At 35.4% G+C, this 12,035-nt stretch overlaps 1 protein-coding gene and 1 non-coding gene across 3 annotated transcripts in view; one reads left to right on the forward strand and one right to left on the reverse strand.

The window, feature by feature from the left end:
- LOC100674416 (B cell receptor associated protein 29) overlaps positions 1–12,035 on the reverse strand; it is a 72,810-nt gene that overhangs the window by 46,932 nt on the left and 13,843 nt on the right. For both annotated transcript variants that reach the window (XM_010587350.3, XM_064289848.1), the window contains 2 exons: positions 11,846–11,981; positions 1,951–2,059 (listed from right to left, as the gene is read on the reverse strand). In XM_010587350.3, coding sequence (XP_010585652.1) covers positions 1,951–2,059; positions 11,846–11,981 — 245 coding nt within the window. The remainder of the gene's footprint in view (positions 1–1,950; positions 2,060–11,845; positions 11,982–12,035) is intronic.
- On the forward strand, positions 9,914–10,021 carry LOC111749786 (U6 spliceosomal RNA). Its single transcript, XR_002784979.1, has one exon. It is a non-coding gene; the product is annotated as a U6 spliceosomal RNA (small nuclear RNA).

The following is a 12,035-nucleotide window of genomic DNA, read 5'->3' on the forward strand; positions in this document are numbered from 1 at the left end:
AAAATCTGCTTTTACCTCAACACTGATTCAATTAGAAAATAGCTTTGCAGTCTACACTTCAAACACAGAAGCTGGTATATCTGGTTATAAGATTATAAACACAACGCCTATAGTATCAAAAAGTTCATGTTCTCCAAACATCTAATCTGTCTATTAAAGAGATGCTCATGTAACATTGAGTTTTGAGTTATACTTCAGATTTAAGTTAAAGCTCAAAATATTTCAGAATTGGAAAATAATTTTTGAAAGCCAAAGGCAGAAGAAATGAAACTGACTAAGGTTAAGAGAGGTGTAGCATGGCACACAATCTACTTCGTCTGTCTTTTATATTTGTAACACGCTGCTTAATACATAAGAAAATAGATCTTTGGCAGATATGAAGAAAAGAAAGCAATATTTTGAAACAAATTTTCTACCCTAATTAAAGGTATTTTGGACATAGTCTCGTGCATTCTTCACAAGGACTTGCAGCAGCAATATTTTATGTTGGGTAAAATAGAGAACACTAGCTTCTCTCCTGAAATGTCTAAAGTCGAGGGTAGGTAACAAATTTATTTTAACACAAATGACAAAACTTCTTAACTATGTCCAAATCTTTTGGAATTTCAAAAGAGGCAAGAATACCAGTTAAGATTCTTGAATTTTGGACTCTATTATGCCAACATCCATTATATGCTACCTTATCTAGAAAGGAACTTATTTTTTCACTTACTGCCTCTAAACTATTTTCCTTTTTCACTTTAAATAAGGAGTAGGAACGTAGCTAAAGAATATTATATCGCATGAAATAGACTCATATGGATTTTGTTTTGTTTTGCAAAATTAACTTCTATCCTGTTTTACATCTCTAGTTCAAATACATTCTGATGAAGTAAAAGCCTTTCAAACAATGTAAACAGATATTCAATAACAGCAGGTTACATTACAGGGAACTTCTAATATACTGATCCCTACTTAGAGAAAAATCTAAACTTACAAATGGCATAATACAGGTTTTTGATTCAGTGCCTGACCATTCTCCAATTTACCTTCCATTAAAGTAGCGGAAGAGATTTGAAATCAGAGATGGCCTACACACTGATCATTACCTTAACTCTGACTGGATAAATGCTTCCCCGGAGTCTGTCCAACATCAAGGAATGTCTGTTGTATGCAAGCTTGCTGCCCAAGGGTCAAGTCACAAACTTACACTCAGCTTCCAGGGATGACTCTAGGCTTGGGGTAGCAACTTTCCTGTGCTATGAGGCTGTGCAATAATACTTTGTTCTTTGATGAAGAATAAAAAAACACTATCAGAACTACTTTTAAAAAATGTAGGAGAAGAAATAATTGCTTCAAGGAAATGGGATTAGGATACACCACCCCTGCCCATCCTGTAACATATTTTGGACAGCGGTATCCAAATTCAGAAAGAAGCAACCAAATTCTCAGCTGACATTCCAGAGAGTTGCTTCTTCCATTCCTATCCATCTATTTTAGGGAACACTTTCCTTATACCTAATGAAAAAAAAAAAAAATTTTTTTTTTTTTTAATAGATAGGAAATATTGGGGCTTGAGATAAATAACGTATTTTTGTAACCAAAACTGTCCCCCTATGACTGTTTCTCTAAAGGAAGCAATATACGATGATGGAGAATGTGTTTCATTTTACAAAAATGTGTTTACATGCAACTTTTCAGGAGCATAGCTCTTTTGCTAAGGCAAGGAACATCTGTATTTACAACACAGATCTGAAACACCTACGTGTTTTTCTATATAACAGAGCATGTTTGTGTTGGCTGAAACAATGTTTTATCTTTGTATTTGAGTAGGAATTTATAAATAGGTCATTCTTGATATTTCAGCCAGAAGGACATTTAGACATTAGTTTTGTTTTGAGGGAAAACAGTGAAGTGTAACAGCATAAAATATCATTCTTGTCTTTCCACATTTGAAAATGCACACATTACCATCTGAAGTCTTCTTTAATTCAGTCTTCAGTTTTTCCTGGTCTTCTACTAGTTTCTTATTTTCTGCTTCCAACATATGTTGCTCTCCCTTGCCATAGGTTTTCAATAGCTATCACAAAAGAGAATATAGGAAGAAGTAAGCTTAAAATGCAATAGCCAGACATTCTTATGGGAAAAGAGCTAAGTAACCTATTTAAAATTATTGGTTTTTATTTTATTCTCTGTCCTTTTCAGTGTAATTTTCTGCAACGCACTTTTGTGATCAAAAGCTTAGTATTTGGCACAAACACAAAAAAGATTTCACCTTACTATTGTTGAAATCTCTTCAATGAAAATAACAAGTTTCTGGCTGGGCTACAATTAAAATGATAGCTGCTGAAGTATTTAGGTAAATAGCGTGAATCTCTTTTCCTAAATTATGTGATGTAAATCTAAGGAAAAAAAAAAATAGTAGTCTTGAGGATGATACTAATCGGAATATCATCTTGTTCCAATTGCTGTGCTGTCCACTCAGACTACAGAAGAATTTCATATCGTCAGGGTGGAGATGGCTAAATGGAAAATGATAGAGCCATCTCTATGCTTGGAAAATTTTATCTAATTTTCATTGAGTAGTCTCCAAATTACTTTTATTCAGTTAACCCTTTACAATATTCTTTATATTTTAAAATATATTCTGGTTTTAGAAATGGTTACTTGAAGTTTGTAGTTTATCTTGCCTAGGCAAGAAAAATTAAAATCTGAAGAGTAAAACAAAATAAAAACATTAAAAATCGAAATTTCATAATTTGTATGTCTGGATGGAAACTATCATTGCTAATTAAGCTAGCCTACTATTTTTAAGAAATTTGGTCAAGTATTTTCAGTTACCAAGAAAGGTAAATTAGATCAATGTTTAAAAAATAAAATATGTACACACTGGCACAGGTCAATTGACCAAAGGGGCAGCAACTTGATAATTGAGAGTTTCCACAGTACTGGTAAAAAAGCAACTCAGGACAATTTTAAACAGACTGATATAAGAATGTCTACTGTAGTGGGATTCCTTTTCTAATGTAAGCTAGTATATTCAACATCTAAAACCTATGAAGTTCTACTAAGAACTAACTAACATGACAGCATTATACTCTGCAAGGTGCTATAATGGATAAAAACAAAACATAAACATGATCTCTGCTCTTAGGTAACTTTAATCTAGTGGAAAGAATAAGACAAGAGCATAAAAACTGTGACACAAGATCCAATCCAGTACTACAGTGCTATAATGGAGGTTAGGCAGCTCAGGAAGAATTTAAGTTCTAATGAATATATAATTCTAAAAAAATTTTTTATGAGATAGGAAGAATGAAGTACATACTAAATTGAAGGAGTCTTACATCTTCCCAAACTGAAAACAAAAAAAGTTTTTTAGAGAGCAGGAACAAGAAAACATTTTTCCCTAAAGCTCTTTAATTTTGTTGCCCACTCTAGCTGTTACTTCATTGAACTCAGTTCAAAGAGTCTCTAATAATTACCCAAATTGGAACCACTGAGACGCAGGAATGTTTACACTGACTGCTTGAATTATTACGCCATTGACTTGGAAAAGTTGGATTTGTGTTGGTTTTGTAAATAGACTTTCATTACTGCACCCTGTAAGCTTGTCTAAATTTATTATGTGTAACTTGATGCTGGAGAAAGACCAAGAATCCTCAAATCTGAAATTCAATAGCTACCAGTTGTAATAATCGAAACATTCACTGCCCCACCTACCTTATCCTACTTAAAAAAAAAAAAATTGCATAGTACCTGGAGTCTTAAAACCTTGCAAAGTGGCCATTCAAGGCACAATAGTCGGTCTCTATTCATGTTGATCAACAGAGGAAGAACAGCAGTCAGGAGTAGGACGATATGGAATGTGTGGCTAATTGCCTCCATGAACAACAGCTTCCTCTGCCATGAAACAAGAAGAGCTGGACCGTGCCTCGCTACCATTACTGAACATTTGGTTCAAAGATTCCATAGAATAATCTTGATGAAAAGGGGGAAAACGCAGAACAGAATTTCAAATTCTCATGGACTATAGACTTCCTGGAGCCACAGAGGGTGGATGAACTCCTGAAACTATTGCCCTGAGATAACATTTAAACCTTAAACCAAAAATAGCCCCTAAAATCTTTTTAAAACCAAACAACTGTTTAGCTTAACTAGTAAAAAAAAAGTCTGCCTTACCCCAAGAGTATGGTCCCTGACACCCTTTTAGCTCAGTAATGAAGTCACTCCTGAGGTTTACCCTTTGTCCAAAAATAAGACAGGCTCATAAAACAAAACGAGACTAAACAGGCACACCAGCTCAGGGAAAAGGACTAGAAAGCACGAGGGGACAGGAAAGATGGTAACAGAGAACCCAAGGTCGGGAAGGGAGAGTACTGACATGTCAGGGGATTGGTAACCAACGTCATAAGACAATATGTGTACTAACTGTTTAACGAGAAATTACTTTGTTCTGTAACCTGCATCTAAAGTACAATAATAATAATAATACAAAAAAAAAAGATGTTTAAAAAAATGGTCTGCCTTGAGCATTACACTTTTTAAAGAACTACCTATATGGGGGAAACCCTAGTGGCGCAGTGGTTAAGTGCTACGGCTGCTAACCAAAGGGTCAGCAGTTTGAATCCACCAAGTGCTCCTTAGAAACTCTATGGGGCAGTTCTACTCTGTCCTATAGGGTCGCTATGAGTCGGAATCGACTCGATGGCGTTGGGTATCTATATGGGATCAAACTGAGAACAGCAACTTAAAAGATTGGTCAGGAGCCTTAGGGGACAATGAGTTTATGTTAATGAGGGAGAAACAACTCAGAAAAGGAGGATGAGAATGGCTGCACAACTCAGAGTATGTAATCAATGTCACTAAATTATACATGCAGAAACTGTTCCAAAAAAAAAAAAAAGAGAATGTTGACAGATTATGATAAATATAACTAGTGTCACTCAACAACTGTGTGGAAATTGTCAGATGGGAACCTAAGGTGTATAAACTTTCACCAAAAACTCAACAAAATATTATTTATAAAAAAAAAAACAGTGAGAGGTAAAGCCATATTATCCTTGTTATTTTAAAGTAGTTAAATTAAAAGTTGATTGGTAATTATAAACATGTATGCACCAAACAACACAGTCCCAAATATATGAAGCAAACACTGACAGAATTGAAGGGAGAAATATAGTTGTACAGTAACAGCAGGTGATTTCAATATCCTACTTTCAATAAAGGATAGAACATCTAGACAGAAGACCAATAAGGAAATAGAGGACTTAAACAACATTATGAACCAATTAAACTTAACAGACATATATAAAACACTCTACCTAACAACAGCTCAATACACATTCTCCTCTGGTGCACATGGAACTATTTCCATGATAGGCCATATGTTAGGCACAAAACAAGTCTCAATAAATTAAAAAAGATAGAAATCACACAAAATACCTTTTCTGACACAATGGAATGAAGTTAGAAATCAGTAACAAAAGGAAAATATAAAATTCCCAAATATGTGGAAATTACACAACGTACCTTTAAACAGTGGGTCAAAGAAGACATCACAAGAGAAAATTCAGCAAAGTTGCAGGTTACAAGATCAACACACAAAAATCCATCGTGTTTCTATACACCAGCAATGACCAATCCAAAAAGGAAATTAAGAAAACCATTCCATTTGCAATAGCATCCAAAAGAATAAAATACCTAGGAATTAATTTAACAAGGAGAGTGAAAGACTTGTATGTGGAAACTACAAAACATTGCTGAAAGAAATTAAAGACCCAATCATCGCATTTGTATGCAAATAACACATGCCTTCTATGTTTGTTTGCCAACTGCTCCTTCACCTTGTGAGGTATTTCTGTAAGTGCATTATGCTAATTTTTTTACATGTTGCTGTAAAAAATTTATCATAGTGCACTTATGAAAACATGTAAAAAATTAGCATAGCACACTTTTGAAAATACCTCATGGGGGATGGGAGTGACTGGCAAACAAACATAGATGTGTGCATTATTTGCGTAAAAATATGGTAAATGGAAAGACATCCCATGTTCATGGGTTGGAAGACTTAACAGATGTCAATACTACCCAGAGTGATACACAGATTCAACATAACCCCTATCAAAATTCCAAAGGTCTTCTACTACAGAAATGGAAAAGCCAATTTTCAAATTTATACGGAACTGCAAGTTGCCCAGGAGAGCCCAAACAACCTTGAAAAAGAAGAACAAAGTTGGAAGACTCACACTTCCAAACTTCAAAACATACTATGAAGCTTTAGCATTATAATAACACACACACAGATCAATAGAAATTGGAGTCCAGAAATAAAGCCATACATCTATGGCCAATTAATTTTCAACAAGGTTGTCAACTCCATTCAATGGGGAAAGAAGAATCTCTTCAATAAATGGTGCTGAGACAACTGGATCTACTTGCAAAAAGAATGAAGTCAGATTTGTTCCTCAAACCATATATAAAAGCTAACTCAAAATGGATCAACAACTAAAATAGAAGAGCCAAAACCATAAAGCTCTTAGAAGAAAAAATAACGCTAAATCTTCATGACCTTGGATTTTACAATGGATTGTTAGATATGACAGCAAAAACATGAAGAACAAAAGAAAAAAATAAACTGGACTTCATTGAAAGTAAAAACTTTTAACTTTGAACATTATCAAGAAAGTGAAAAAACAACCTACAGAATTCAAGAAAATATTTGCAAATGATATATATAAGGGTCTAGTATCCAGAATGTGTAACAAACTCTTACAGCTTCAACAACAAAAATACCAACAATCTAATTTAAAAATGGGCTAAGGACTTGAATAGGCATTTCTCCAAAGAAGATATACACAAATGGCCAACAAGCACATAAAAAGATGCTCATCATTAGTCATTATTTAGTCATTAGGGAAATGAAAATCAAAACCATAATGAGATATCACTTCACTCTCATTAGGTTTGTTATTAGAAAATAATTGGAAAATAACAAGTGTTGGTAAGAATGTAGAGAACCTGGAACCCTTGACCATGCTCGTGGCAAAGCAAAACGGTACAGCTGCTGTGGTAAACAGTTGGGTGTTTCGGAAAAGTTAATTACCATATAAGCCAATACCATAACTATGGAATTACTATACCAAACCAAAAACCAAACCCAGTGCCGTCGAGTCGATTCCAACTCATAGCGAGCCTATAAGACAGAGTAGAATTGCCCCATAGAGTTTCCAAGGAGTGCCTGGAGGATTCGAACGGCTGACCCTTTGGTTAGCAGCCGTAGCGCTTAATCACTACGCCATCCCTACTATATAACTCAATAATTCTACTCCTAGGTATGTACCCAAAAGAACTAAAAGCAGGGACTCAAAACAGATACTTGTACAGCAATGTTCACTGCAGCATAATTCTCAATTGCTGAAAGATGGAAACAACCCAAGTGTTCATTTCCCATAAAGTTTTGATACATATTATGACATGGATAAATCTTCAAAACATGCTGAGTGAAATAAATCAGACACAAAAGGAAAAATACTGTATGATCCCACTTATATAAAATATCTAGATTGGGCAAATGTATAGAGACCAAAGTTTATTAGTGGTTACCATGGGTGGGTGAGTGGGAGGGAGAAATGCGGAGGTATGGCTTAAGGGGTACTGAGTTTCTGTTAAGAGTGATGAAAAAATCTGGAAACGGATAGTGGTGATGGTTGCAAAACATGGTGACCGTAATTAATGTCACTGAATTACACATGTAAAAACGATTGAAATGGCAAATGTTTTGTTCCATATATTTTACCACAATCTAAAAAAAAGGAACGAAGCACTGATATATCATGGTCAAACCTTGAAAAAATTATGCTAAGTGAAATAAGCTAGACATAAAGCTCACATATTATATGATTCCATTTACGCGATACATGCAGAATAAGTTAAATCCATAAAAACTAAAAGCAGATTGGTGGTTGCCAGAAGTGGGAAGGGTTAGTTCGGAGTAAGTGTTTAATGGGTGTTTATAGTTGCTCATTTGTTTACTTTTGTTGCTCATCTTTAATGGGGTTTCCTTTTGAGGTAACGAAATGTTTTGGACTGGACAAAGGTAGTATTATACAATATTATGAATGTGCCAAATGCCGTTTAATTGCTGACTTTAAAGTGGTTAATTTTATGTTATATGAATTTAACCTCAATAAAAAAAGTTAATTGGTCTTTCACAATTACTTCATGTCATTAACTGAATACCAGAGCTGAAAGGGGCCTTAAGTACAATCTGGAATCCATTTTATAGTGTAATATAAGAATGAACCCCCACCAGTCTGTCAGTTTGCTGCACTGTGGTGGCTTGCATTTTGCTGTGATGCTGGAAGTTATACCACCAGTATTTCAAATATCAGCAGGGTTACCTGTGGTGGACAGATTTCAGTGGAGCTTCTAGACTAAGACAGACTAGGAAGAAAGGCCTGGTGATCTACTTACTAAAATTAGCCAATGAAAACCTTAGGGATCACAACAGAACATTGTCTGACTTGCTTGCTTTGGACACATCATCATGAAGGATCAATCACTACAGGAAGACATCACGGTTGGTGAAGTAGAAAGTTGAGGGTAAGGGAGACCCCAGTGAGATAAAAAAAATGGACTGACACAATACTCATACTGATGGACTTGAATATGCCAGCCATCATGAGGATGATGCAACACTGGGTAACGTTTTGTTCTGTTGCACATGAGGTCACCGAGTTGGAGTTAACTCGATGGCATCCATCCATCTGTCTACCCACCCACCTACATTATTTATTGGAATGAAGATACGAAGCAATGTGCTTAAGAATATGAATGCCAGAGTAAGGCTGCTTGGGTTCAAATCTTAGCTCCGTCACTTATTAGGTGAATGACTTTGTGCAAGTCACTTAACCTCTCTGTGCCTCACAATCTACTTCATGGGGCTGATGTGAGATTTAAAAGTTAATACCTTACTATATAAAAGGAGTCCTGGTGGTACAATAGTTAAGTGCTCAGTTCTTAACTGAAAGGTTGGCAGTCTGAACCCACTCAACAGCTCTGTGGGAGAAAAACCTGGTTATCAGCTTCTGTAAAGGTTACAGCCTGGAACATCCTGTGGGGCAGTTCTACTTTGTCACATGGGGTTGCCATGAGTTGAAAATCGATCCGGCAGTGCCCAATACTACCACCACCACCTTTATCATAAAGCAGTCAGAGCCATACCTGGCACAGAGTGTTGGCTATTATCAACAGCTATGGAGCCTTGAGGCCTACACCATAAGAGGTAACTTGCTTCAGATCATACTGCTAATTACTGGTAGAGTTGGGAGTAGTCTCTTGAAGCTCAGGGTAATGCTTTTGTCACTAGATGATGTGCATGTGATAGAGAATGAAGAGTCCTTTTAGCAGTTTTACTCTTCTTTGGCTAATATCCAAAACCTACACGGAAGTATCTTTGATATTCGATGAAATAGAAGTCATTTTTGATATTCTCCTATATGGCCCTTGGTTACACTGTGGGCACTGATAGCACCTATGTCCAGCCCAGACTCTCTCCCCACTCTGTACTGGCTCTAGCCCAGCATATCCTGTGCCCCTCTCTGAGGATACTGGACCACTGACTACATCTCTGCTACACACTGAGCTGGGAGGACATGGAACCAAAAGGGAAAAAAACAAGCAAACAAAAAACGAAAATTGTGGGAGGAATCAAGTAATTAGTAGTAACGAAATAACATTCCTTTCGAAGGTAATAAACTATCTCTGAAAAAAATTCCAGAAGAAAAGTTCCAAAAATGTTTTGGACCTTTTCAAATTCTCAAATTTCAAAAGACAAGACTAACTTAAGTGCATTAGTTATGGTATATACTGAAAATACAGTATATATCGTAAAACTTTACAAAAACACTTTCTGTTAAATTCTTAGAGCTGAGTGCTCCCTTCAGCAGCACATATACTAAGACTGGAACAATAGAGAGAAGATGAGTATGGCCTCTGTGCCAAGCATGACATGCCAATTCATGAAGCATTCCATATTTTTCAACTAAAAAACAATAGGCTAGAAAAAAAAATTTAGAGCTGAAAAATAAGAGGAAAAGAGCTGAGGAATAACAAGAAAGAAGCAAAGCTCTAGTAAGAGTTACAACCCAACACTCTAGGACGATTGTGTAACTTTAAACTGAGATAGGTGTATGACATGCCTTTCTACAAATACAAGGCTGTGTGCTTTTGAGTTTAACCATCATATATTAGCCAAAGCTTTGAGGGTTTTGCTTTTGTTTTTACCACTGGGAAATGAGATCAAAGGATAGAATATGAAGCAAAAAACATTAAGGTACAACATGAAGCTGATAGTGCTCATGAAACACTCTAAAAAAAGCAAAAAGACTTTTTACTTGTTTTTGAATCAGAAATACTATATTTTTTTTAAGACCCATATCTACTACGTAGGGAAATATATATAAGACATTTACGGATCAGTTTGTTTTCAAAACAGAACAAGATAACACCAAAAATAAACTGGTGTTTATTTTCTAAAAGTTTCCTTAAAAGACGCCTACTATAATTGACCCAAAGAAACACTTACGAATTCTGTGTCTGTGATAAAGATGTTTCTTTCCGCCTTTCTTTGTTGTAGTAGAAATAAGGCAGATATGCTAAGTTAAAATGTGATTGTTGAGTAGGTGACCATGATAATGTCCTATCGAGCAGAAGTTTTTAAGACTGATGTGGCTAAATCAAGGAGCCCTGGTGCTGTTAACAGTTAAGCACTCAGCTGCTAACTGAAAGGGTGGCAGTTGGAATTCACCCAGCAGCTCCAGGAGAGAAAGACCTGGCAATAGGCTTCTGTAAAGACTAAAAAATCCAACACGGCAGTTGTACTCTGTCACATGGGGTCACTATAAGTTGAAAATCAACTCAACAGCACCTAACAACAACAGCTAAATCATTTCTGGGATTGATGAAAGCTGGTGCTTACAGTTCTTTTTATAAGAGGCTGAACTTTAGGGCTCAAATACATATTTTAACTCTCTACTGTAGAAGTCTATACTTGTTACACTGACATGGTTGATGTAATATGTAACGACTGCTTGCATTTCTTTAATTTATAATAGGCAAATAATCTTACTGCATTATTTTTGGAATGCTTTCTTTAAAAAAGTTTCTTTCACTTCTGAATGGTTTCATTGACTCCTTTTTCTCAAAAGCGGAATTAGCAAAACTCACAGAGCTTAATATGAATTGAAAATACCCAAGCTATGAGACTGGACTGCTAAATTTTAAACTTGAGGAAAAAAAAAAATACCCGAAGTAATTTTATCTCTTTTGTTTTTACATTCATATCATTACCTGATCCATAATGTCCCTGAATGGCAGGAGAAGGACAGACTAGGCTTCTCAAGGACTACCAGAAATACCAAATTAAAGATTTTTAATGTTAACGTGCAATCAGTAACCTATCATAAACTACCCTCTTCTGCTCCCTATACTGGGTTTAAAAGAATAATATAACTGAAAAGGAAATGAGAACATAAGTTTTTGTAAAGACTTGCTTTAGATAAAATTAATGGTAACAAAAGAATTGAAATTCATATTCCCAAAATACTGTTTTCTCCTCAAATCATAGGAAGTACGTCCAAATTGCATTTATCTATTATGAAAGGAAATTGTGAGAACAAACAAAAAAAAGGATAATAAAATACTTTTGAAATGATCATTCCATAGAACAATATTGCTATTTATGGTCATTTTCTGCCTATACTTACAGAGTGAGAAAATGTTCTTTTTGATGCTACAAAATAATATACCCACCCCTTGGGAACACCAAAACATTCATCTCAATTTTAAAAAGAAATTAAAATACCCGTTTTAGTTTTTCATTCTCTTCCATGAATTTTCTGGCAGCCATGTTAGTATTTTCTGTTTGAGTTTTAAGTGCTCCTTTGGTTGACAGTTCTTTTGCTAGTTGAGTAATGAGGGTAACCAGACGTCTCAACACTCTAAGGGAAAAAAAAAAAATCAGAGTAATATATAACTAGACCAATCATCAGAAA

Source organism: Loxodonta africana, chromosome 8, assembly GCF_030014295.1.
Source record: "Loxodonta africana isolate mLoxAfr1 chromosome 8, mLoxAfr1.hap2, whole genome shotgun sequence".
Taxonomy (NCBI): domain Eukaryota; kingdom Metazoa; phylum Chordata; class Mammalia; order Proboscidea; family Elephantidae; genus Loxodonta; species Loxodonta africana.